General features: G+C 42.0%; 1 protein-coding gene across 1 annotated transcript in view; it reads right to left on the bottom strand.

Annotated features, from left to right (window-relative positions):
• Positions 1 to 25,281, bottom strand: part of kif16bb (kinesin family member 16Bb) — a 51,129-nt gene that overhangs the window by 9,217 nt on the left and 16,631 nt on the right. Inside the window, exons 13-17 of the mRNA XM_074676088.1 lie at positions 13,932 to 14,051; positions 12,042 to 12,093; positions 11,795 to 11,932; positions 7,223 to 7,305; positions 4,377 to 4,465 (exon numbers count right to left, since the gene is read on the bottom strand). Of these exons, the coding sequence (XP_074532189.1) occupies positions 4,377 to 4,465; positions 7,223 to 7,305; positions 11,795 to 11,932; positions 12,042 to 12,093; positions 13,932 to 14,051 (482 nt within the window). The remainder of the gene's footprint in view (positions 1 to 4,376; positions 4,466 to 7,222; positions 7,306 to 11,794; positions 11,933 to 12,041; positions 12,094 to 13,931; positions 14,052 to 25,281) is intronic.

Raw genomic sequence — 25,281 nt, 5'->3', positions numbered from 1 at the left:
ATGAGACGTAAAAAGGAAAAATCGTCCTTCACTACCAAATAAGTGCTTGAACAGATAATAGTCCACGGTGCGAGGAAGAAGAGGAACAAAGAAATCAGATAAAGAGCATTTTGTAGGTTAAGATTTCAGTAAACACTGACAGCCATGAGGAATCACTCCTCTCTTGATCACAGTTTTCTGCAGAGTTACGTGCTGCGTAAACATCAGCAAACTCTGCTTCTGACCAAGGAATGTGTTCTCCATTAGGGGGCGCTGTGGGGAAAATACGTCAGGATGTTTTAACGGCAGGATCAGGATCTCATCAGGATTATTTTTCATTTCAAACAACATTTTTTAGCCCCAAATATTTCTCATTCTGCATCATTTATCACTTTAACCTGGTCTTGTTTTCCTCTAATGCAGTGGTTCTCAACATTTTTCCAGTGATGTATCCCTTTGACATATGTTTTTTTTCTGCCAAGTACCCCCAAAAAGTGCAAAACAGTTTTGGTTAGAAAAAAAGAGATTGAAACAAAACTGATGTGTCTGATTTACCATATATTCTTTTCATCAATAATATTGTTGTTAGCACTGAAAATCACAGGCACAAACATTAAAAGAGGTATCATTAAAAACTATAAAATATTGTAAAAGGTAAAAAAGAGGAGTTTGCCTTTGTTTGGGACTCATTCATGTCATTCTTGACTAATGAAAAGGATAACACTAACTGAAAAACATGTGTAATGTAATGATCCTGCCTTTTTTTTTTTTTTTATTTATTTACTTATTTATTTAGCTTTTCTCTTTATTATCATTTTTATATTATTATTAATTCTATTATTATAATTATTTTTTAACAGTATTATTTTTATTATTATTATTTATTTTTGTGTGTATTTTCATTATTTATTTATTTATTATTATTATTATTATTTTTTTTATCATTATTATTATTGTTATTATTTTTATTATTAGTATTATTATTATTTTGTGTGTGTGTGTGCGTGTGTGTGTGTGTGTGTGTGTGTGTGTGTGTGTGTGTGTGTGTGTGTGTGTGTGTGTGAATGAGCACTTGTTTGAGGGGACATAATTGTAAATGAAAATGAAAATGTTTGTACATTTGATACAAAGTTTGATATGTATCTAAAACTTTAATAAAAAATTGTTAAAAAAAAAAAAAAAAACTATAAGATAAAAATATCTAAAGATGTGTTACAAAGGAAAGATTTCCATAATTTAAAGTGTCCTCTTTTGGTGCCAAAGTAGGGGATTTTCCACAAACCTAATTGATTAACTTCACAGATAGATCAATAAATTTTGCTATTTACTGTTTGCTAATTTCACCGCACAGTAAAATTAGTGGTTGTGTCCTAATAAACCCACTCATTCCTTTCTCACTACTCACTATATAGTAAATTAGATGTAGTGGACTCTACAGTCATTTCGGACACTACTCACTCACTCACCAGCCGCTGACAGTGACAAAATTATTCTAACGTTGTTCACGGACTGCTTGGGATTTACAGTTATCATTTTCCTCAAACACTGCAAAACAGTATTTATTTTAGTGATAACTAATATCATACTGAGCATAATTACCACAACAGCCAAATATAATAGTAACATTTATTACACGTTATTTTTTAAGTAAATAAACCATATATTTGCACAGAACTTGTGCTGTGTTTGAGAATTACAAGGTCAAGTGAAGGCATCACCCACGATGAACGGTTCAGCGGCTACCGTATGGAATAAATTTCCTGCATTTCAAATTGATTTGAGAGCAGTATTTTATTGATTTCATGCTCAGATTTTGTGATATTGTCTCTCATAACTCTGCTCTTGCGCTCAAATTTGCTCTGTGCGTGCTCGAACTGTCCTCGCGCTTGGTTATAATGCTGCTCGCACAGATTTCCTGCGCTCACGCTCAGGTTCTTCCTCTTGGGCTGAGGAAATTTCTGCTCACAGATCTGTCTGCTCTCAAATTTTATGTGGATCAACCAATAGAAGGCCAACTAGTATTGACCAATCAGATTATCCCTGTTTGTTTATGGGGGCGTTCGCTATTCTCTACGGAGCGTCAGATACAGACAGGCACTCTTTCAACCTGGTTTATCACCCCCTGACCTCCGGGCTCGGCTCACACCCGAGTGTGAGCACAGGAAATCTGTGCGAGCAGCATTATAGCCAAGCACGAGGACAGTTTGAGCATGTGCAGAGCAAATTTGAGCACAAGCACTACAAAATGCTGTATAGTGGATAGGGAGCGATTTTGGACACTGCCAGTGTCTTGGGTTTCCACCTTAATTTGCTGTTTTATGGATACGATTTCTCAAAAGTCACCATTTCAGAGTTACACAAACATTTTGAGATGTTGTGAGGAGTTTGAAAGTGATCTTGAAAAAGTCTCCCTTCAAGATATCTGCCTGATCCTAATCCACACTTTAAAATGAGATTATCAGCACCAATATTACAGGTTGTCTCTCTATGACAACACCACGCCAGCTGATGAAGTTTAGTAGAGAGAAGAGAGATCCGTGTTTTTCTCTGCTGAAAATTATTTCTGTGATTAATTTTGTAGCGATGGTGGACACTGGAGCCTAGAACATACATGTTACAGACGTCAGGGTGTCAGCTGTGCTTAATATAGACAGCTACTAAACTAAGAACAAACCGACAGTTAGCTTGTTGTCGCGTTATGGTGCGGCCACACCAAACGCGAATTTGCGGCGCGATTACATACAAAGTCAATGCAAAGACGCGTTTAGCCGCCGATTCGCCTCAGGCGGCGCGATTCACGCGTTTGGCGCGGCGAGTTTGGAGCGTTCACGCGTTTGGGCGGTAGGCGCGAATTCGCTCGAGTTCAAAATATTCCCCCACGACGTCATTGTTTTGACGACGTTGGGGGGCAACTGCAGCCTGCTCCGGCTCCAACTCCTCCGGAGGATGGAGGAGAAAACAATCTGTGTGGTGTGTCATCATCCAGAGTTATACGATACGACGTGTGTACTCTACAGAGACCGGAAAAACAGGAGCAGGCTTGGTTGAAAGTCTCTGAGGAGACAGGTTTTGAAGGTAAGTTCTGTAAATATTCGTTTCCAGCTGGATCTGCCTGCACGGGTCATCACTGAGTCCGACTGTGTTTTCCTCAGTGGAGTTTTGAGCCTGATAGAGAGGAGGGAGGAGCGGGGCAGGGGCAGAGCCAGGGAAAAGATGGAAGTTCTCTGTGCTCCTCTCTTTCCTCCACCCCTTCATTATCCCCAGGGAGACATCCGGGAACATGGGTCGGGGGTTCGGGTGGTCGGGGGTACGGGGGGTCGGAGGTTCGGGGGATCGGGGATGAGATTGCAGGGAACAGCCAAGCAGGGCTGGTGGATTACCAGGGAGAGGCAGCAGGCATTGATTGTGATCTCCAAAGCTTTCACACTCTCCTGTCATGCTTTGGAAACCACAGCTCATTGTTTTTCAGATGCTCTTTTGGACTTTCGGTCTTTAAATAAACGAGCTCTCTACTCCGCATGCGCAGTACCGCGCATTCGCGTGTTCGCGCCTCAGCTTGTCAAAAAAGTCCAGCGGCGAGACTCGGGCGAGTAAATTCGCGTGTTCGCGTTTGGTGTGGCCGCGGCATTAGCCTACAGATACGTCAGAGCACCAGGCTGCCGATAGCACTACATACAGCTGGCTGCTACTATGTTCGCTTGATGTCACGTTTCTTACTGTCCAGTAAAAAGTTGTCTTAAACAAAGAAAATTTGTTTCGATCCAATCTCCATTTAATTCCAAAACAAACACACACCTCGCTAAAAGTCATTTACAGCAGAAGGTGGCGTGGCCGTCACATTAAAACAGATCCTTCTCACAGCATCTTAAACGTGACTCATTCTACGTTTACACTGCAACAGAAATTACTTTCAGCTAATCTGAGGCTCAGTATGAACTCCAAATTAAACTGTACTTTGACTGTTTCTCATCCCACTAATTTGAGTCTATTTTTGAAATGTCATCATGACCCAGAGTGAAACAAATCTGCAGGAAGTGAGGCAAAGCACAGGTGAAAAGATGCCTTTTATGACTGGTGTTTTTCTCCTGTGCATTCTGGGATTTTTCTGTGTATCGCCGAGTGAACTGCAGTGGTTTTGGAAACAGGAAGGAAAGTTCACCCAACTCGAGGTTGTGTTAGGACATAAATTTGGTTTCAGGCCTGCTGTGTTTCCGCGGGCTCAGCGTGGAGCAGATTTTTACATGTTCCCACCTCTGCCCACAGAAAGGCCGCCGTGATTTGTGGCTGTGATTTGGTCTACGTGTCCGATGAAAGCGGCTCAACAGGTGGGCGGCTTTCGAAGGTGGAGTGGGCTCAGTTCAGTGTGGAGAGTTTTTACATGTGTGCTGAAGTCTCACCCTGGACTCTGCAGGATGATCTCAGACCAGGTCTCGGAGGATTTGGACGTGTCGGTCGGGGACAGGCTGAGGGGAGACAGCAGCTCGCTCTGCAGACCAAAGAAGAAGACAGCAGCATGAAACCACACTGTTAGTGACAGCTGCCTTTTTCTCTATTCTGGCACACGTCCTCTGATGTCACTGTTCCTCTGCTCGGCGTGGGAAGCTCAAACACTGTTGAGGTTTTTCTGCTGCATCCTGGGTTTGCAAATGAATATTCACAGTGAATTCAAAAGCTTCAATTTCCAAAATGTCAAAATAAAAAACACCTTTTCAAACTGTTCCATCTGGTCTACCTGGAAAGTGAGATTTTGCAAACTTAGATGAAGGTTTCCTGTCTTCACTGAGCAGATACAACCATGCTCTGTTATTTTTCCCTTTTTACTGTGCTTATAAAAGCAAACAGGTTTTATATTCTCCTCCTATTCTGTGAGGGCGTCTGCTAAACTGGCGTTAGGAAGACAGAGGCTATAACTCACAAACGAGTCCATTACTGTTGCTCCGTGAGTCCTTAAAGTCTATCTCATGCATCAGTTTCTGACACTACATCTAAAAGGAACAGTTATATAATTTGCTGCTACTGAAAAAAGGCCATTTTTAAAGATATGTCTTCGTGCAACAGTAAAACACATTCTGGGTCTGCGAGGACACATTCAGACGGAGCTAACGCGTCACTCTCGGGACCGTCTCATTTGGAGTAAATGTTAAAAAATGAATGGCAAAGGCTCCGCTTGGACCCGCAGCGGGGCCTGGATGTCTCTGCTTTTTCTTGGCTGCAGCAGCGGGCAATTCTCAATAATGCAGAGAGCAGAAAGCTGTCAAAAAAACAGAAGTACAGCTGTGACTATAAAATGGGCTGTGAATCCATTTTATTACATAAAAGGTTATAAAACAGGGGACACAGTCTGAGGTTCAGACAGCGCAGGCTACTCTTACACCAAGTGCTATTTACGCTCTGAGGTACGACTTTTGATAAAAGAAAGGAAACATAAATAGATACCAGACATTTTATCTACCATCTGTACATACTGACACGTTATACACGTTTTTCAATCTCAACTTCCAGTCTACAGCAAATTTATAAGCCATCATCCAAGAAGAGGGGTATCAGGAATTTGTCACAGTAAGAGAAATATTGAAGTAGTCAAACATCCTGCTCAGTCATCTCCTCTGGGCCTTTATACATGTGTCAGTGTCTGTGTCTGCCTCAACCCCCTCCTCTGCCTGGATGTTGATGTTTTGATTATATCAGGACATTTCTAGGCTTGGCGTAATTGTGGTTACAACAGCCCAATCACGGAGCACACAGTGCACACATGGCTTTGCGTGATGATGACAGTGAGTAGAAGAAGCTAATCAGAGCAGCTACGATAGCGGAAGTAGCAAAGAGGAAGAAAAACAACCAAAGTGAAATGAAATACCAAATAAGATTAAGCTTTTTCCTAAACGAGGGTGAAGAGCGATGCGATTTAGCTAGGTTCTTCTTCTAGGTATGTGTCAAATTCCTGTGGTTTGCTTGTATTAACATGTTAAGTCAGGTGCACGGCCCTCGAGTTTCTCCCACATAGAAATTCAGGTGTTTTCTGGGCTACTGAGTGTGTTCATGTAGTCACAGCTGGAGGCTGTGGGTGTGTGCTGCTGCTGGCACTGAGCCAAGGAGGAGGAGCTTAGTTTGAATGTTGTATTTACGAACAAGCCACCAAAAATCTGCACATCCACCTTTAAATAAAGTACAATGAGTTGTTCTGTCAGAAAATCTCACACTGACATGTTTTGCAAAAAATCAGCCAGTTAGAGGAACTTTTTTTGTCCACAGCGGGGCGCCAAAATCAACACTAAGTTTTTTACAGGTGCTTTAAGGACTGTGATAAGGTTTGGTTATCTGGGGGTCTTTTTTATGAGTAAGTCTTGGAAAGGCAGGTATTTCTTTTTCTTTCTTCTTCTTTCTAGTTTTTGTTTTTGTTGTTTTTTATTATCATATATATTAATACTGTTTTGTAGGCAGCTTAGTGTGCACATAAATCAAGCAGGATGATAAGACCTATCCTATTATACTCTATCACATCATACTGTGTCATTATACTAAACCGTTAAGCTAAAACATTTAATGTTTTCATTTTTCATATGTAACTTACTGAATTAAACATAAACTCCTTTAAGGTTTATTCTTTCTCCACTAAAGGCCTCAACACCTAAACTCACCAAGAATTCCTCAACATGAAACATTAATGGAGAGAATAACTGTTTGGGGTTTACATGAGAGAAAAACTGCATTTGCACAACACCTCTTTAAAGAAATTCACATGAAAGTGAATGAAAATCGTTTCAAGCCGGATGAAAAGCTGCCATTTTGAAAGCTGCAGCACCTGGCCTTCTTTCAGGGAAAGCGTTTTTAAGACTGAAAAGAGTTCAGCAGTGTGGAGAGATTATTCACGGTTCACAGGTCTCACTCCTCTTTTCTTTTTGTGAGCCAATTAGTCAGAATGAAACAGGTAAAAAAGCAGGTAGCTGAAAAACAAGCAGATATTCTCAGTTTGATCAGAAACAATGTGTAAGAATCACATCTGTGGTTCAGTTTGTGATGAAAAGAGAAGAGGAAAAAGTTCAACCTGAGCAGCTGATAGATGTGGAAACATAATTGAGCACCATGCTCAGTCGTCTCACATCTTTTCTGAGAGAAGTTCCCTCAGCTCTAAGACAACAGCAGGATACCACAAGATCACAGTGACGCCCGCCTGTGTGTGTGTGCGTGTCTGAGTGTGTGTGTGTGTGTGTGTGTGTGTGTGTGCGTGTCTGAGTGTGTGTACCTGAGGTTTGCCTCTGATCTGGGCAGCTTCAGTCGGGTGGTAAAACCTGAGTTTGGTTCCTCTCCCCAGCTCTATGATGGCACCTGAGGAGAACAGAGGAGGTAACACATTCCTGCTTGATCAGAGTTTTCTAACTGGGCTGCAGTTTTATCCCCTTCCCAGTCAGGTTTGAGGAAAAACCACAGCACCACTACTTCTGCCATGAAGGTAATGAATGATGTCTTAGAGGCCTTAGACAACGAACAGTGCTGCCTTGCTCTGTTTATTGATCTTTCTATGGCTTTCAACACTGGGGATCATAGAATCCTTTTGGACCACCTAAGAGCTTCTGGTTCCTGGGCTCTGGTTCGAAAACTGTCTCACTGGCAGATCCCAGGCTGTCACATCTGTGGTACTAAAAGTACACAGAGGTGTACCTCAGGGTTCAGTTCTGGGACCACTCTTATTTACTATCTTCAACCTGCAGCTCTTTTACTCCTTTATCAACAGCCCACCAACTTTCCCTGCACCTGTGGATAACCTCAAGTTTTACAGCCCTGGGAAGATAACTACATCTACAAAAAGACTCATCTGGAAGAAAATACAGATTTTAAATCTGTGTGGATGGATTCATTTAACTGACAACGTGCCTGCTTAATATACATGATTGATATGTGGCAAGACAAGAAACAAACAGATTCTTCTTTTTTTTAATTTTGAAGGTTTAAAATTTCACATTTTTTTTTACCATGTAAACATTTTTTTTTTGCAATTTTTTTTTAATTTTAACAACTTTCTGAGAATTTTTTTTTCTCCAAAAATATATATTTATCAATTTATTTTAGCAAATCACAAAAAATGATGAGTGAAGTGACATTACCTTTCAAGATTTTGCAGATTTTTACATTTTTTTTAATTTCATGATTGTGAATATTTTTTGATAATTTTCGAAAATTTTAAATTTTTGCTTTTTTTAAAAAAAATAAAAATAAATATATATATATATATATATATATATATATATATATATATATATATATATATATATATATATATATATATATATATATATATATAGCTTTTTTTGAAGTTTAATTTTTTTTTAATTATGAAATTTCCACAATATTTGAGTTTTTGGCACATTTATTAAAAATAAAAAACTAAGACATTATATGTACAATTTCATAAATGAGAAAAAAACTTCTCATTTAGATTTTTGTTAACTAGATTTTAACTAGGTATAGAATTTTCGTCTTTATTGTGAAGATTAAGTAGATTTTGTGGCACCATAGTGACTTTAATCCAGGTGAGCTGAGGTAAAATGGCTCCTATGAAAGTAAAGGTTGTAGACCTCTGCTCAATATTTACTCTCTGGATCACATTGTTCTAAATGGTAATTTTAATTTCTAAATTTTCTTTGCTGACGATGTAGTTATTTATTGCTGTGCCCCTACACCCACACTAGCTTTTGTAAATCTACAATATGCTTTTTATCAAATCCAAGTTCAGCTTAGCACACTGCTAAACTCATGTTGTTTTCATCTGCAAGAGCAACAAAGCAACAAACTGAACACCATCTGAGAAAACTGTCAACATCCACGGGCAATGATGTAATCGTCTTTTTTACTCAAGGAAAACTTGTCTTTTATAGAGCAGCTGCTGCTCGAAAGCTGAAAGTTTTACTTGGTTTTTGCTGGAGAAACTAGTCTTGTTTCTCTTTTATTGTTAAAATTAAATAAAAAAATGTTGCTAGGCATCGCCCTGTTGGTTGCGGCTACCTGTTACAGCAGCTCTGTTTAAGTCTGTTTTTTGTATTTATTTTTTTTCATCTCTTTTTTGTCATCTTTGTATTTGGAGTGGATCATTACTTTGTTTGGCTCATTTGTTGATCATGAACACCAAACTTTTTGTGTCTTCAGTGATATTTTTACTACTTTTTCTCCTGTGTTTGTCTGGAGATCCTACATGTAACCATGGCTGCATTGTTTACATGTGAACTCAGCTGTTAGCAGTCTGTAGCATGTCAATGCTAACTGGTGCAAGGCCTGATGTTTCCCACAAGGTGAGGAGAAGGAGGTGAGGACAACATGTGAGCTAAGAAGTGACGACATGGACCTGTCCTTCCATCCATCGTTATTGGGAACGTAAGATCTATCTCCAATAAGATGGACGAGCTAGCTGTGCTAACCCAGCAACAGAAGGAATACCAGAAGGCGGAGTAGCATCATGCTATCCATAGACATGGCTAACAGAGCTAACATCAGACACCAACACCACATTGGAAGAGCTTCACCTGCTGTGAGCAGACAGGATCCAGGAGACAGAGACTGAACAGACTGCTGAAGAAGCTCAGTCCTGGACCCTGTGGAGGTGGAGGCTGGCTGACTGGACAATGATGGACAAGCTGTCAGCATCTATTTTCTTATGGAGCTTTTTACACTTTCTATACACTTTCTTACTTTGGTTTTCTTGATTGCTGCTGTGACTCCTCCTGAATTTCCCCTCGGGGATAAATAAAGTATTTTCTATGCTATTCTATTTCTCTGCTAAAAGAGACTGGTCTGTACTGAGTGAGTGACTTTTTGCTGTGTCTGTGTAATGCTGCTATTCTTGTTCAGGACTCCTCTGCTCTCGACGGGACTAACCTAGTTAATCAAAGGTTAAATAAAATAAATTCAGCTCTGGTTTGCTGTGGATCATTGCAGAAATCAACACAAGCAATACAGATCATGAAAAAGAAGGTGATAAAACCACCACACAGCTCAAACTGATGTCTGACAGTCTTTGTATTCACACAGAGGCAACAATACCTGCAGTCTCTTCAATAGATGGAACAAATGACCTGAAATATCTGTTTGTTTTGGCCTCCTCCCTGCAGGAAGACCGTGCTCGGGGTTTCCCAGGACGACCTTTGCCCTGCGAGTGGCTCTCACACAAGTCAACTCCAGCTTTGTTTCTGCACGGTTTCACAATTCTGAGGTTCTCAGCTCGTCAAAAAGGTTAAAACGGACTAAAAGGAGAATAAAAACTGCAAGTCTACAGTCTGCTTTCTTGCTAATGGCTTAGTCGTAAGAGGAAGAAAAGATAGCGATAAATTTTCAGGTGATAGTTAAACCCTGAGGCTTTGTCCGGGAGTGAAATTCCAGGTCGAGGCATAAAATCTAAATGACTGGCCTCTTTTTTTTGTTCCCTCAGTCACAGACGATTGTCTAAGTGAAATAAGACTGGAGTGAAATTATAGTCCTACATGAACCACACATCATCCATAAGTTCCTTGTTAAAGACATCTCATCTGGCTTTACGTCTTATAGAAATGCTACACCGCCTACTGAGCTATGCATAGCACTAAAAAGACTGGCAGAGGTACACCAGATCAAACGCAAGCTGCAGAAAAAGTGTAAAGCCTGCCAAGAAGCCTTTGCAGGTGCAGCACCGTATCTGCAGTGTATAAAAAAAGACTTTGTCCAGGAGAACGCTCCTGTCACGGTGAGATTTGCAGCGAACTGTCTCTGCACTGAACTCGGGGAAAAGTTGACAAATTGCACAAAAAGTTCTCCAACATTTTCCTCTGCTGAGGTAAAGTGAATGAATCGCCACGAAGAACACAATCCCCGACGTGATTGGCAGTGACCTCGACCAGGAGGATAATTTACCAGAGAAAATAACTCAGAGGAAACTTGAGAAGTCTTGTAGAGCTATAGAATTGAAGTAATATTAAGGTTTATATATCAGAGCCGTGCTCGTATGGCCACATCCAGAGATTTTCCCCGGGTCTTCTCTCCATTCTCCGCTCTCAGCACAGCAAATACTAATCTTGCTTCTACTAATGACTTCTGACGAGTGACAAAGCACCTGAGAGGGCGGCCTGTGATGGATTCCAGCTGCTGTTGGACTGAAAATTACTATCATTTGTTCAAGAAAATAGCCTCAGATGCAGCCGTTTCTGAAGGGGATATTGGATAAATTGAAATGGTTATAAAGGGGACCAGCGTAGCCGGGGCTTGCGCCGCCTGGTTCTCTGTGCAGGTTTTATCTCTGGGAAGCAAAGCAGTGAGGATGAGGAGGCTGTAAGCGACGAAAGCCCCCGGCCTGGGCGCGCGGGGGTTTGCACGCAGGGTTTGCTCAGGGGGGCAGGAGCGTGAGCTTCGCTTGGCTCCGTCCTCTGAAAGGTTAATGCTCGGGCCCACTTCAAACCTGCCGGCCCTATCGGCTCCATCTGCCAATTAAATGGAGGGCCCGGGGCTTTGTCTGGAGCTTTGTTCGAGGCCTCTCGCCCTTCAAAATGTTTAGTAAGAGAAATGGCATCTGCCCTGTGGAGGGCTGCGTTCACAATCCACTCATGCCCTGAGAGCGCTGCAGTGAGGGACCCCGGGACAAAAAGTGGATTTCATTTGCAGATGTGATGCAGTGATCTCATATAACGGCATTCAAAATAGATGAAAGTGTTATTGCTTCCCACGAGCTGAATAATTGGGAATCTGAGAGACAAATCTTCATCATTAGTCGTGGCTTACCCTCCCTCCTCCTCCTCCTCCTCCTCCTCGGGATCATTACAGAATATCAGGAGAGTACTCGCTCTGCAGACATGCTTACCCTGAGTCAGCTGGCAGCGATCTGTGACCACGGCGCCATTCACTGAACACAGCACTCCATCCTCAGGGATCAGAGTCACGGTCCCAGCACGGTTCTCAAACACACAGTGTTCGCCGAGGAGCCCGGGACTGGAAAGCACTGGGATACAATAAAATATGAAAGCATTAAAATGAAATACTCGCCCAACAAATCAGGCCTGGGAGCGCTGTTAAAAGAATCACGTCATCAGCAGTTGTCTCTAACTCACCGATACCCTGATGGCGTGGTGTTCCTTCACTCCCGATCAGGGTCCTGCCCTCCTACGGGAAGATTGGAAGCTTTTCACACAACGTGTAAACTGAAATTCAAGTTAATTTCTAGGCTAGATAAAGAGATCTTCATGAGTCAAGAGTGAGTCTATAATTAGGGAAACATTTCAGGTTTACAACAAAGTGATATTCTATTTGCAAAGTATAGAGGGATTATTTGTTTATCATCAACGCCGGATGCAAAAGCACTGCAGAGTTTAATGGTTTGTCAACTGACATGGAGGAGTTAACCACCAAAAAACACATAGGTGAACAGACGTTTTTATTGGAGAAATCCAACGTCACATTCTGCTTATGACTGTATCATCCGTGGACACTTACCAGACTGTGACAGACCAGGACGTAAACGTGTCAATACATCAGAAACCCTTTTCTTTAGTTCTTTCCACAAATGTTCAGTTGGATTGAAGTCAGGTGATTGACTAGGTCATTCTAACAGATCGATTTTCTTTTTTTGAAACCATTTGAGAGTCAACTTTGCCGTGTGCTTTGGATGGTTGTCCTGCTGGAAGGTCCAGCCACGTCTCATCTTCATCATCCTGGTGGATGGCAGCAGATTCAGATCAAGAATTTCCCCATACATGGCTCCATTCATTGCTCCGTCAGTTATATGAAGTTTGCCAACACCATGAGATGAGAAACAACCCCATGCCATGATGCTTCCACCTCCAAACTTCACTGTTGGTGTAGTGTTTTTTGGCTGATGTGCAGAGCCATTTCTCCTCCAAACATGGTCTGTAGTATGACAGCCCAAAAGTTCAGTTTTGGTCTCATCTGACCAGACAACATTCTCCCAGTATTCTACAGGCTTGTCAAGATGCTGTTTAGCAAACTTTAAACCAGCTTCAACATGCCTTTTCTTGAGGAATGGAGTCTTGCGGGCTGAGTGTCTGGTGCATTGCCTATTGTTTTCTCTGTAACAATCGTACCTGCTGCCTCCAAGTCTTTCTGGCGCACTTTCAGGGTGGTGCTTGGCTGGTTGAGTCCTCTTCTGACTATCTTTCTGACTCCCTGGTCAGAAATCTTCAAGGAGCTCCTGTGCGTGGCCTGTTGATGGTAAGGTGGTGCTTCTTCCACTTGTGAATAATGGCCCCAACGGTGCTGACTGGAATATTCAGGTGCTTTGATATAAGTCTGTAACCAGTTCCATTCTGATGCTGAGCAACAATCAGGTTGTGAATGTCTTCAGAGAGCTCTTTGCCTTTACCCATCATGAGGTGTGTGCTATTTAACTGCTTGGTGAAAAAAACACCTTTTTTATAGGACCATCAATTTGCTCTAGCCCAGCTGATGTTGGTTTGCACTAATTGGAAGTTCAAGTAATAATTACTGACAGATTTCAGGTGGTATGGTGCATTTCCTGTCCAAAGTATTCAGCCTTTCCATGGTGTGTTCAATACTTTTTTCCTGTGTTATCGAACTTAATTCACCATAATCATTATTTATGGACCTGAACGTTGAGATTTCTTTTCATGTGTGGATTATTTGAGTTAATACCAATGTCTGGGAGAAATTTTGTTTGAATTGCATCTTTGGAAATAAATGTGATGAGAAAAAAGTGGACACTTTCAATAATTTATCTTCCCCACTGTATCTGGAATCTATTGAATCTATTGAATCTATTTATTAGCAAGCTTAAGCTCTAATGAATTCTTAAATATTTAAGTCAGTGTTTTCTCACTGTCCCAGGACCCCCAGGGGTCTGTGAGCTGTGAGCTTAGCTAAATAAAAGATGAAACCTGTTCACTTCCTGTATAAAACCACCCACTGTGGACTTGAAATGTTCCTCTAATTAAAGAATCACTCTCATACAAATTAGATCAACTCACCTTCAAATAAAACAGGGTGACTCCATAGCTCAGCAGGTCTTCATCCATGCCGATCAGATGAGGTAACGCGCAGTCCAGGACCACTCCGCCCCCCTCCTTCCTCAGGGCCACAGCTTCGTCCTGTACGACACACGAGGACGAAATAAACAAGGATCTCATCCAGCAGCCTGTAGCAGGGACGCCACACGATATGAAATAAAAACGCTGACGGACATTTAATGGCAACCAGCAGAAAACTGAATTCTTTATGACGGCTCTTCCTCGCCTGAAGGCCGAGCGGCGGAGCGCCCGTTACCAAGCATGTGTCGCCATGGAGCAGGAGAGCAGCTAACGGCGAAACAGACGCCGTAAATCATTCAGGTTATGGTGGCGAGAGTCAAACTGTACAAACTGTACAAAAAACTCTTCTCGTCGGATAAGAGCTACAAACTCCAGCTTGTCCCTGGTCTTTCACCGTGCAGCAGGTCAAACTGAAGAGGAAATCTCCACTTTTCTTAAACACCAGGCTGTAAAGTATGAAAACACCGGGGTACTAAAGCTGCTGGGTCCTCACGGACTCACATGCAGGATCTCTTTGGATACCATGACTGCTGGAAAAATCACTGGAGTCTCATTTTGTTTCTGAGAACAAAGATGCTGCTTTCTGTGAGTCTCTTTAGGCGTAGAAGATCTTTGATATATGACAGTTTTCTTCACGCTACGCTGCCCCCAGTTGGTGTTCGTCTTACTCTCCTGTCAGTGCTTTTTCTTTGTGTCTTTATATAAATGAGAAAACTGATAAATACAAGTCTTAAGAAGAAACAGCTCACTGTAAGACAGGGGAAAAGTAAGATTAGAGCTGTTCAGAAGCTCTTACTCGTATCATTAACAGCCACAAATCTATCAACAGAAACTGAGGCCTCAGGTACAAAGACTTGTGTGGATTTCCAACTACAACTCGGCATACGCTTAAATTCAGAAAATGACGTATGCACAAATATGTCCAGAAGTTTGAATCTAAGCACATTTCCATCAGGGTGGAATTGGGTTTCAGGCAACCCTTAATTTTCCCACCTGTAACTTGTGAAAGTGCAGCCAAACTTGTAACTTCCAACCCTTGAACTCGTACCAGATCGATGTACTCCAGGTTACAACTTGTGACGCCAAGTTTCTGTTTCTGTATGCGCTGTTTCCCCTCCTACTCAAACGTGCGAGTTGCAGCCTCTTTGGTGATTGAAATTATTACAAATTATCCTTATAATGTCCGCCTTGTTGGTTTGTTTACATACCAGAATTCCTTGCGCTCAGACCGCAGTCATAATTCGCTTTCCAGTCAGAACTCTTAGATTTCACCTGGGAAAAAAGGTGAGGCTGACATTTAACACTTTACTCACTGGGTTATTAACATGAATACTGTGCACACAGAGAGGATCAAGGACTAGTTAGAAAGGTCTTGAGCTGGAGCGCAGATGCTCTACTGGTCTGGGTTGTGCTCTTAGTGAGCTTCGCCCACAGGCAGGTAGCCTGGGTTCGAATCAGTGGCAGCTGCTGGTCAGTCAAGGAGGAGAAGCTCATTTTATCCAGCCTACATCATGAATTTTTTTATTTATTTAAACGTAAATTCTACCCTCCATGTCAGCTTGTTATCAGCTGGAGCTGCTACATGAGACTACGACAGGCTGTAAGTGTATTGGTGAAAAGAGAGAGAATCTTTAAACACAACGTTCGTCGTTTTTAAGAAAAGGTAAACTCACCTTAAGAAAAGGTAAGCCTCTGGAACAGTCCAGAACAACTCAAAAGATGCTCCGGTGGAGGGTTATACTTCAAGATCTCTGACTGGCTCATTTCACTGTCAATCAAAAAGGGATTCAGCCTCAGACAGATCATCCAATCATCATGTAGAAGCCCAGCGTCCAGGCCAGCCCACTGCCTCATAGACCCCCAGAGACGCTGAGTGTCCGATGGGCGGGACAAAGCCCAGCGTTTATCCAATGACCGTCCAGTTTCCACAGTGGAACAACCCACTCTACGCTTCCCCGCTGAAGTCAGAAGACGCTCAGCGTCCGACTGTGTTAAAGCGCTGAGACGCTGCGGGGATGAATGAGAAGGAGGTGGAGCCAGTTACCTGTGATAGGAGCTGATTCTGAACTAAAGATGAAGGAATTCTAGCTCAGATTTTATCAATGAAATGTTCACACAGCAGAACATATCAACACTTTTTTAGGGACATTTTAGGGGAAGCTGAGCTTCCCTTGCAGTCTTCCCTTGCAATTTCCTTTCATAAGATAAAATAAATAAAACTGAGGAGCATAAACAGAGCAGAATACGCAGAGGACGGTGAAAAACTGCAGTAACATAGATCATTATAAAACCATCTCATACGGCTTGTTTGATTTCTTCATCATAAAGCATTGCATGTCGGTGTATTGATACCAAACCTGAGAGGTAATGATGGAAAACTCTTTCACAGCCATTTTTCACACATTGATTTATGCCGTACTGTAGTGTCATTCTGCAAAATTACACTTACATCTCAGCTCTGAACAGTCTGCCAGGAGGAATTAATGCACAGATCCATCACTTTACCCGACAAATCTTTGCTAAATATGCATTTAATGGTGTATCAGCGCGGCTCTGTGTGAATAGGATATGTAGAAAATTGATTCAATCCTTGAAAACGATTTTCTAAAGCAACTCTTTCACCTTTGATGTCAGCTCGGTGCTATTGTTGCAGCTGCTAAGTAGAAGCACGAGGCACTTTAAAGCATCTGTCTGTCAAAGAGTGATATCCCTTTAACTCTGAATTAAACAGCGTCAACTATTGTTTTATTTCCAACACCCCTGAAAGAGTAGGAGTTAAGTTTCAGATGGGAAATAAAGTTTTTTGAGCGATTAATTCTGCAATTATGCACAAAAGAAAAGAAGCACTCAGCCTGGGATGACCTGACACGTTGAATTAAGCCACACAGAGAAACTTCACTCTCTTAGAAAGTGTTTTAGGCCAATAACCTTTCCTACCCAGGGCAGTGGCTGCGGTTCAATAACCCGGAGCGTGAGTGGCCCTATCAGAAGTGTTCCTCTGCTAAGCTGCCGGACTAAACCTCACATTGCCATGGATTATCATAAGTACCTCCCCAAGAGGCAGAAAATCTCACATGTGGAGGATTCAGAGGCAACACTGCACATAAACCAGTTCCCCTCTCGTATGGACCGGACCGTGCAGAAAGACGTGTCCGCCAGCAGCGCCTCCTCACTCATTGGCAGCCGCGAGGAGGGAGAAATCCTTTTTTTCTAATGAAGAGGGAGAGGCATCGACCCCAGCCTCTGCACTTAATTAAAAGGGATTCTTCACAGACTTCATTAGAGGTGAGGAGCAGCCCGGCAGATTAATGCACGATGTCACTTTCCTCAGACAACAGGAGCAGATCCCTTTTTCTCCTCACGTCTGCACACACACACAGAAAGCTGCCGTCACCCGGTCACACTCAGTCTGTCCGTCCGTCAGTTTATCTGTGAGGACCATAAAAAATCATCTCAGATTGAGGCAGCTGGTGAACATACTGTAATTAACTGTGGCCCAGACCAGCAGCCAGGCTCAGGCAGCGTTTAGGCTTCCATTAAAAGCCATCATCTGTGGTTGGGCAGAATTTTTAATGGATTTTTCACAGCACTTTGACAGTTCAGGTTCCCAACTTAGTTAATATGCATTTTAAAACACTGCCATACTGAAGGGAACCAATCTCTCTTTCCTGACGGCAAGCAGCGAGTGTGGGAGCGACTTCTGACCGGCCGAACACGGAGGCCCACACTGAATCCAGGATGAAAGAAAACGATTACATTTGAATACCCTGTCACAACGAAAGGTTAATTTCCTCGAGAGAGTGGGATTTCTGGCAATGACTGCTGCTTTTATGCAAGTTTGAATTAATACATCTCATGAGGAGAAGGCGAAACCATGAGAAAGTCTTACTTACTTATGACTGTTAGCCTTTTTCAGTGAAGGCAACTGGTGTAACTGGTGTTCCAGTAATAGATGATTTTCAACCAGAAGGTCCAGGAACTTTTAGTACCTGGTAAAACATTCCTAGGAACCACATAGCTCCCATGGCCCATTGTTCGTTGGTGTTTTCATTACACCCTCACACCAATAGAGGGCACTAAGACATCAATGAAGGCCACTAAGCAGAAATCACACCACAGAAGAAGACAGACAGGCCGTCGTCTTACACTACAGCCATACTTCAAATGGATTGGATGGTTTGGAAAAAACCCGAAACAGTTTTTTCATCTAAGGGGCTTACATAACGAGCCTGTTGATTGACAACTTTCAGGAGATGCATCCTTCTCAAACACTTTTAGATCGTCATCAAATATTTATCAGAAATTTTGACTTCTCCTGCGTTTGAACAGCCGTTGTAAACCGACACGTTCAGCTGAAGGTCACCAGTTTACAGGGTCACTCTTTAAACTGGAACACCGGGAGCTGACAGAGACATATTCACACTATCAGGCCAGTTAGACCCGTTTCCACCAAGCGGTTGTGTTTGGTTTGTCTTGGTATCGCACGCATTTTACAATGTTTCCACAAACTAACCTTGGGACAGATCCCCAAATAACCGAGACAAACCGTCACTTTTGGGACCCTTCTGTTTGGATGCCAGACTAAACCGATCCAACCCCAGAAGGTGGAGCTAGAAACACTACAGACTGTTGATAGGTGGAAAAAATGGTCACTTCCTGTGGGACAGTGGCTGTATTTCTCCTGGTGGCTCACAGACTTCTCTGAAACAAAGTTTGATTAACACATAGAAATCACAAAGAAGACAAATTGCTGGATTGTCTTCCATTTTTCGTTTATCTTCTTTGTTGGATTTATTAACAGAGATGGGTACCTTTCACATCAGAAATGATATGGTACCAACGGCTGGTACCTGCCAATCAGTACCAGTACTCAACGGTACCAATTTTCAGTAGTTTTGTGTTTGTTTAACAATAAAATCCCAGAGTTTTTCAATTTAACATGTTTATTCTTCGTCTTCTTTTTCTGCTCTCAACGAAGGCGGACGCTTTTCTTCTCGTTCCCTCCTCCCTATCTGTCCTGCTTGCTCTTGGTCTGTCTCCGTCTGAACTATCTGAGCCTCTCTTTGGATCCTATCCAAAACCTAAAACCAAGGATCTGATCAGCTGGTCTCTCAATGCAATTGATAAAATCTTCACAACGAGGAAATTGGGCAATGTTTGCAGCCGGGTATACAGTCAACCACTGGGGTACTTGGAGGACTGTATGCCTGTTGATTCTTTCCGTCGAGAGTGTTGAAGATTTCTATATATTTGGAATTATGATATCAGACTTTCTGCTGTTTGGAGCTGGCAGTTTCCTGATTTATCGCAAACTTCAGAAGACACAGGCAGCACTTTTGGCTTATAAACTGCCCAGGATTGTGCAGGGCTGTCAACACTCAGACTCAAGCGATATGCAAACTTAATCGCAGGCAGGATGTGATTCCTTGACTTCTTCGCAGGATGGATAACAATTTGTAGTTGTCAGCTCGGCTTGGTTGTAATGGGCCACCAAATTAGGTAATTTGGGACGCCACAAAGTTGGGACCAGTTGGGACTGCCTGACCCAAACAATCTTTATCTCTCTTTCGGCTCCTCCGCGTCAGCCTTGGTAGGCTAATAACGCTCTACTCTCCTGGATGGAATGCAAACAGATGCTCTACCCAAAACCGTACTGATCTAAACCGGACAGCTTGGTGGAAACGGGGCTGAAGAAGACCAGGGTTTGGGAGGTACTAAACCAAGTCCATCACAGCTGGGGGTCATCTTATCATGGACAGAAAGAGAGGGAAATAAAAACACAGTGGGTGCTCCACCAATCAGAAACATGCAGCTGGAAGGCCTTCTCCAGACATCTGGAAAGTGGGCAAAGCCATTTTCAGGGCTAAATTCAGGCCTGGACCACACGAATATGGCGAACATGGCGATTTCACCGACATAAACATAGATTTTTTTAAACAGATAAAAAAGTAGAGTTATAAAAAAAATCCAGTTCAGTGGATCCCTGTAGCAATGTGAAACAGAGCTGGTGTCAAGCGCCTAGCAACAAGTCACCGTAGCAACAGTTGCCAACAACAAGAACGATGGCCAATATTTACCGCGCGGTTTCTGTTTTTTGCACTTTTAGCCCTCAATACAGCTCTACGGATGAATGTAATGTTTTTATATTTGTTTTTATATTTTCATTGCTTCTTCTTCCTGTTTTTGACTGCGCATGCTCATAACGTTCTTCTTCTATGGTTTTCACATTTTGCTAACCTGCCACTTACAGGCTGGGCATGGCATTGCAGGCTTCAGAGGCGATTGTTTTCAGTTTTGCCTCTCCGTATGGATAGAGATTTTTTTTTTTAACGAGGACAAAGATATCAGGTCAAAAAAAGATCTATATATGTGTGGTCTAGGCCTAAGACCCAAGTAGTAGGTATGTAATCCAGATCTGTTTACCTGAGGGAAAGGGACTCTATTGGCTAATTTAGCTTTCCTCCCATTTAATCAAGAAATGCAAAAAATTTGCAAAGTTAAGTTGTTTCAAGAAAGTATCATGAAAACAAGCGAATGAAGGCTAGAAAAAGAAAACCTGACAAAAACAAAACTTATTCTTTAATATCCAAGTAGATAACAAGTTCACTTGTGCTGGTATTTCTTACTCAGTCGATTATTACCAATTGTGTGTATGAAATAAAGAAAATCTGGGGTCGGTGTTTGTGGAGAATCAAAGACCAGAAGCTGGTAAGAAAATGTAAGCGTCATGAAATGTTACGAAGGCTTTTTGTGATGAAGAACAGCTGACAGAGGGAGGTACAGTGACATTAAACAGAGCCAGGCTCGGAGCGTTTAAGGCTCAAGTTTGTGTCTTTGTGCTGATTGCTGCATGTTTGGGAAACACAAAGAGGAGAGGGATCAAAGAAACTGCTTCATTTAGTCGTAGTTAAATGGAGGTTCCTCCCACCACGTTGTGCAACAAGGAGACCTGAAAGGGAGGCCAGGGGAGCAGAATAACACTCCTACTCTCCAAGTGTGTGTGTGTGTGTGTGTGTCTACACAGCCCTGCAGAAGAACAACATTTAACTTTACCCTCATCCTGCCTTTTTTGTTCTCCCAATCTGTTGCCGTCTCTGTCTGGTGAGAGGCTGCTGAGGAATCCATCTCATATTAATTACTTTCTCTTTCCCACATGCCCTGTAACCAATCTGGGAAGCTGACGATGAATAACTTTGCATTTTAAATCTGCTTTGAATACAGAATTCTGAATTCTGTTTACACCGCTCTTGGTCAACTTGTCTCCTTAAGGCCCGAGCAAAATTTCTTTACTTGGAGCTTTCAGCAGCAACAATAGAGGAGAGTAACTGAATCTAAGAGGCTCGTCGAGCACTGCTCTTAATTAAAAACACTCAGGAGAGACGGTGTGCACTCTGTTTTACACTGTAAATATTAACATGGAGGTGGAATCATGTTTGAGAGTTAAACACAGTAAATGTATATTTAGAGAAGGATTTTACAGCATGATGTGAAGCACAGAAAGTGAAACAGGCTGTTAAATCAGACAACGTTAAGGTTTGATGCATGTGAAAACTGCTCCTTCATCCTGGTCTAATCCTCCATCACTTTTTTATTACTTGAAAAAATTAAAACGAGGGTTAAGGGTCATTCAACCAACATATGCACGTCTTACTCCTGAGCGCTGCTAATTAAATGATGGATGCAGATTCTGGTAGACCTCATTTTGTCCTTGCTGTGAAACTTTTGATGCAAACATCTTTGCAAAGCTAAGGCTGTTTCTGGATGAGAAAATTCCTGTTAAATAAAGCTTGAATCTTTATTTATGGAAGCAGTATTACAATAACTGTCAACATTGTTGGTTAACAAAGTTGAAAACTGTGTAGAAAGAAAGGACTGAAAGCAGCAGTGGCAAAAGCAACACGTTATACAAAGTAGGGCTGCAGGAAGAGTCACAATGTTTTGGAATTGAGACACAATTCATTCATGAAATGTTAATAACACGGATGTCATTCATGGGTATGGATAAGATGTTACTGATATCAATTAGGGATCTACCGATAACGATCCTGGTATCTGTGCCCCTCAAAGCTAGATTGGTATCGGTGGGAAAGGGCCAATCCAAACAACCAGTTCGCTACTTGATTTGAAATGTTTCCTCTGATGCACTTCCTTTGTTTTTTGCTGCATTACCAGTCTACAGGGTATAAATGTTTACAGTTGAGTAGGATCTTTGAACATCCTGAAGCTTTGTTTTTATCAAACTACTGGAAAAAATTAAATATGTTAGAGTTTAGATAAGTATTATCTTCAGTGATTCTTTCTACTCATTTTTTGCCTTTTATCCAAAACATTACCAGTCTTATCCAACAGTAGGACATGCAGGTCATTATTTAACACTGGTATCGGGATCAGTATTGGTAGATACCCAAAGCCCAGCTATTAGTATCGGTATCAGACCCAAAAAAGTTGGATCGGTGCATCCTTAATGTCAATGCCCTTATCAATCAGATTTTTCATCACTTACATTAATTTCAATTTCTAATTTTGAAGTTTCTGTGTACAAAAACATTTTATTTATTTATAAGTAAATAAAAATGAAACTAGTCACTGGATCTGGATATCTCTGGACACAAATAAATAAAATAAGTAAAAATTGCACATCACGTGACAGTGATGCATTGTTTTGATATAGAGGGGTTATCAGTCTACGTCATCATAACGATGCACACATCTTGACTGCACAAGCAGCTTTTAGCCCTATTGTTTTTTAAACATTAAATTCAACCTGTTATCAGCATCAAAATGTTCGGTTGTTCTGTGGTCAGATTTTAGAAATGATACTATACAACAGAGGCAACGTCTATCACGTTTGGACCATCACAGAGCAACCGGTGTTTTTGGAGTTAATAGCGACCATGCTAACTGGTGACTCAGAGAATCAGTGATTGAGGACCAAGTCACCGGTTTACAGGGTCACACTTTACACTGAAACACCAGGGATGAATAATTAACTCTGGATGTAGTTTCTGATTCTTTCATTGTGAACCTGGTCTCAGACTCAGCAGTCTGTGTGCTCTTTTTGGTCTGGGAGGTTTTCTGATTTATTGACACATGTTTACGTCCTGGTCTGTCACAGTCTGGTAAGTATCCACGGATAACGCAGTCATGTGCAGAGTGTGACAGTTATGTGTTTAAATTCCACTCTGGGTACACACCAGATTTCTCTGCTAAAAGTTATACCCATGTATGCTAACAGCTAGCATGCAGATTCCCAAACACATTAAGCTAGCGTTATATTTTGAATATCTTTTTTAGTACATTAGGGGATGTATAACGTGTTGAATGTGATTGAACAGGAATCTGGTGTGAGGGAGTAATGTACATTTCTTTGTGTGTTCAGTTCGTCAGAAAATCCTGATTCAGAGTTTTCTTTGGAAACCGTTTTCATCTGCTAAGTTAACGTAGCTAGGGCGAGTAGTCAACGTACATCTGGCATAATGTAAAGAAACATCAAGGGAATCGTTAGGCATAAAGGATAAAGGTGCCAATGGACTAAACCATTTCTAGTCTATTCCTAATAAGATCTGTTTTTCGGTGCCCATCCTTGGTCATTCAAGCAGCATGAGCAGCACTCAGTCTTTCCTCTTCAACTACAGCCAGCAGCTGCATTTGTTTACAACGCAGCCCGGGAAATAAAATGCTAACGAATCGTCCGTGTTTAGGAATAAGACCACGTATACGTGTGAATCCAGATTGCGATCCAGACATGTAGTCCAGACAATATTATTTTATTTCAGCACCCACTCAGGCAGCAACAGACACTTCCTCTATGGTCTGGATTCTGGCCTTGAACTGGGACCCAGCTGCTGGTTGAGATTCTGAATTTGAGGCCCTTTTCTCCTCCAGAAAGTCTTTAAGTCTCAACAGTACATCTGCCCTTGTCAGCCAACATAGATTTATCCAGGAGAGGAAAAATCCACCTTTAATAAATCCCTACATGCAACCAGACTTCTATGACTCGAGCGTGTGCGCTGCATTTTAAAGACGGCCACTCTGAGCCGGGGCTGCTTGTTTTTCTGCACTGAGCAAAGACACCACCTGTCCTGTTACACTTCTTCAGCTTTCCGTACGAGAATACTGCTCATCATTTCTTATCCGTGCAGAATGCAAATGCACGGGGAGACAAATGTCAAATCCATAAAGTCATCCATCAAACACTTAAGAGTTTCGGCATCACCGGTGTACACGCCGAGCACAAGTCCTGTGGCCTTTTGTGTCCGAGTGTCACCTTGTTTCATGCATCATCACAGGTGTTCCCACAGCCCTGCAGAGGTTCCTCTGGTCGCGATGCTGCCTCTGAGCATAAAGTAATTACAGCTTGAAAATGCAAATAGATTTATGACACTGTAACTTTAATTAATATGCCGGACAGTCAGAAACAAAAGAGCCATATGTCAATAACCAAGACCTCTTAATTAGGAGCACTGACAGCTGCTAATGAGCTCCAGTACACTGTCAGACCACTAAATGTCACCTGCTAACCACCGAACAGAGCCAGAATGTTAATTATCTATCTTACACATCTATAGCAGACAGTCATTTTAGCTTTAATACAGCGTCTTCTGAAAGTATGCTGGATGACAGAGCTCCCAGAGCTTCAGCCCCGCTGTTTTCTGAACAATCAGAATCTAAAAAAATATGTCATTCATCTACTTTTTGCTTCTGTGTGACGACAAATAGAGAAAAACATGGATAAAGATGATCACTCCAGTCAAATTCTGAAATATGAGCATATATACATGTGTGTCAGTGTCTGTGTCTGCCTCAAACCCTCTCCTCTGCCTGGATGCTGATGTTTTGGTTGAATAATTATGTTTCTAGGCAGACAGTAGACATGGTTACATCATGTCCCAGTGCGCCAGTGACTTTGTGTGTTGATTAGCGAGTGGAAGAAGCTAATCTGAGCAGCTACGATAGCGGACGTAGCACGGAGGAAGAAAAACTCAACCAAAGAGAAACAAAACGACAAACAAGGGCGAAGCGAAGCTCGACTTTCACTCACTTTCAGGAACTTGGAGAGCAGCACGGGACAAGGAGCGACGCAAGTTAGCTTTCTGCTAACCAGGTATGCGTTAAATACCCGTGGTTTGCTTGTGCTAACATGCTAAGTCAGGTGCACAGCTCTCGAGTCTCTCCCACATAAAAATACGACGCTACAGGTGGTTGTCTGGCTAGTGTGTGTGTTCACATAGTCACGGTTGGAGGCTGTGGGTGTGTGCTGCTGCTGGCACTGAGCCAAGGAGGAGGAGCC

The sequence above is a fragment of the Halichoeres trimaculatus genome, unplaced genomic scaffold (assembly GCF_033239565.1).
Source record: "Halichoeres trimaculatus isolate MK-OKI-2021-1 unplaced genomic scaffold, fHalTri1.1 fHalTri1_scaffold_8, whole genome shotgun sequence".
Lineage (NCBI taxonomy): Eukaryota > Metazoa > Chordata > Actinopteri > Labriformes > Labridae > Halichoeres > Halichoeres trimaculatus.
The sequence above is the reverse complement of the archived record's forward strand: the minus strand, read 5'-3'. Positions and strand labels throughout refer to the sequence as shown.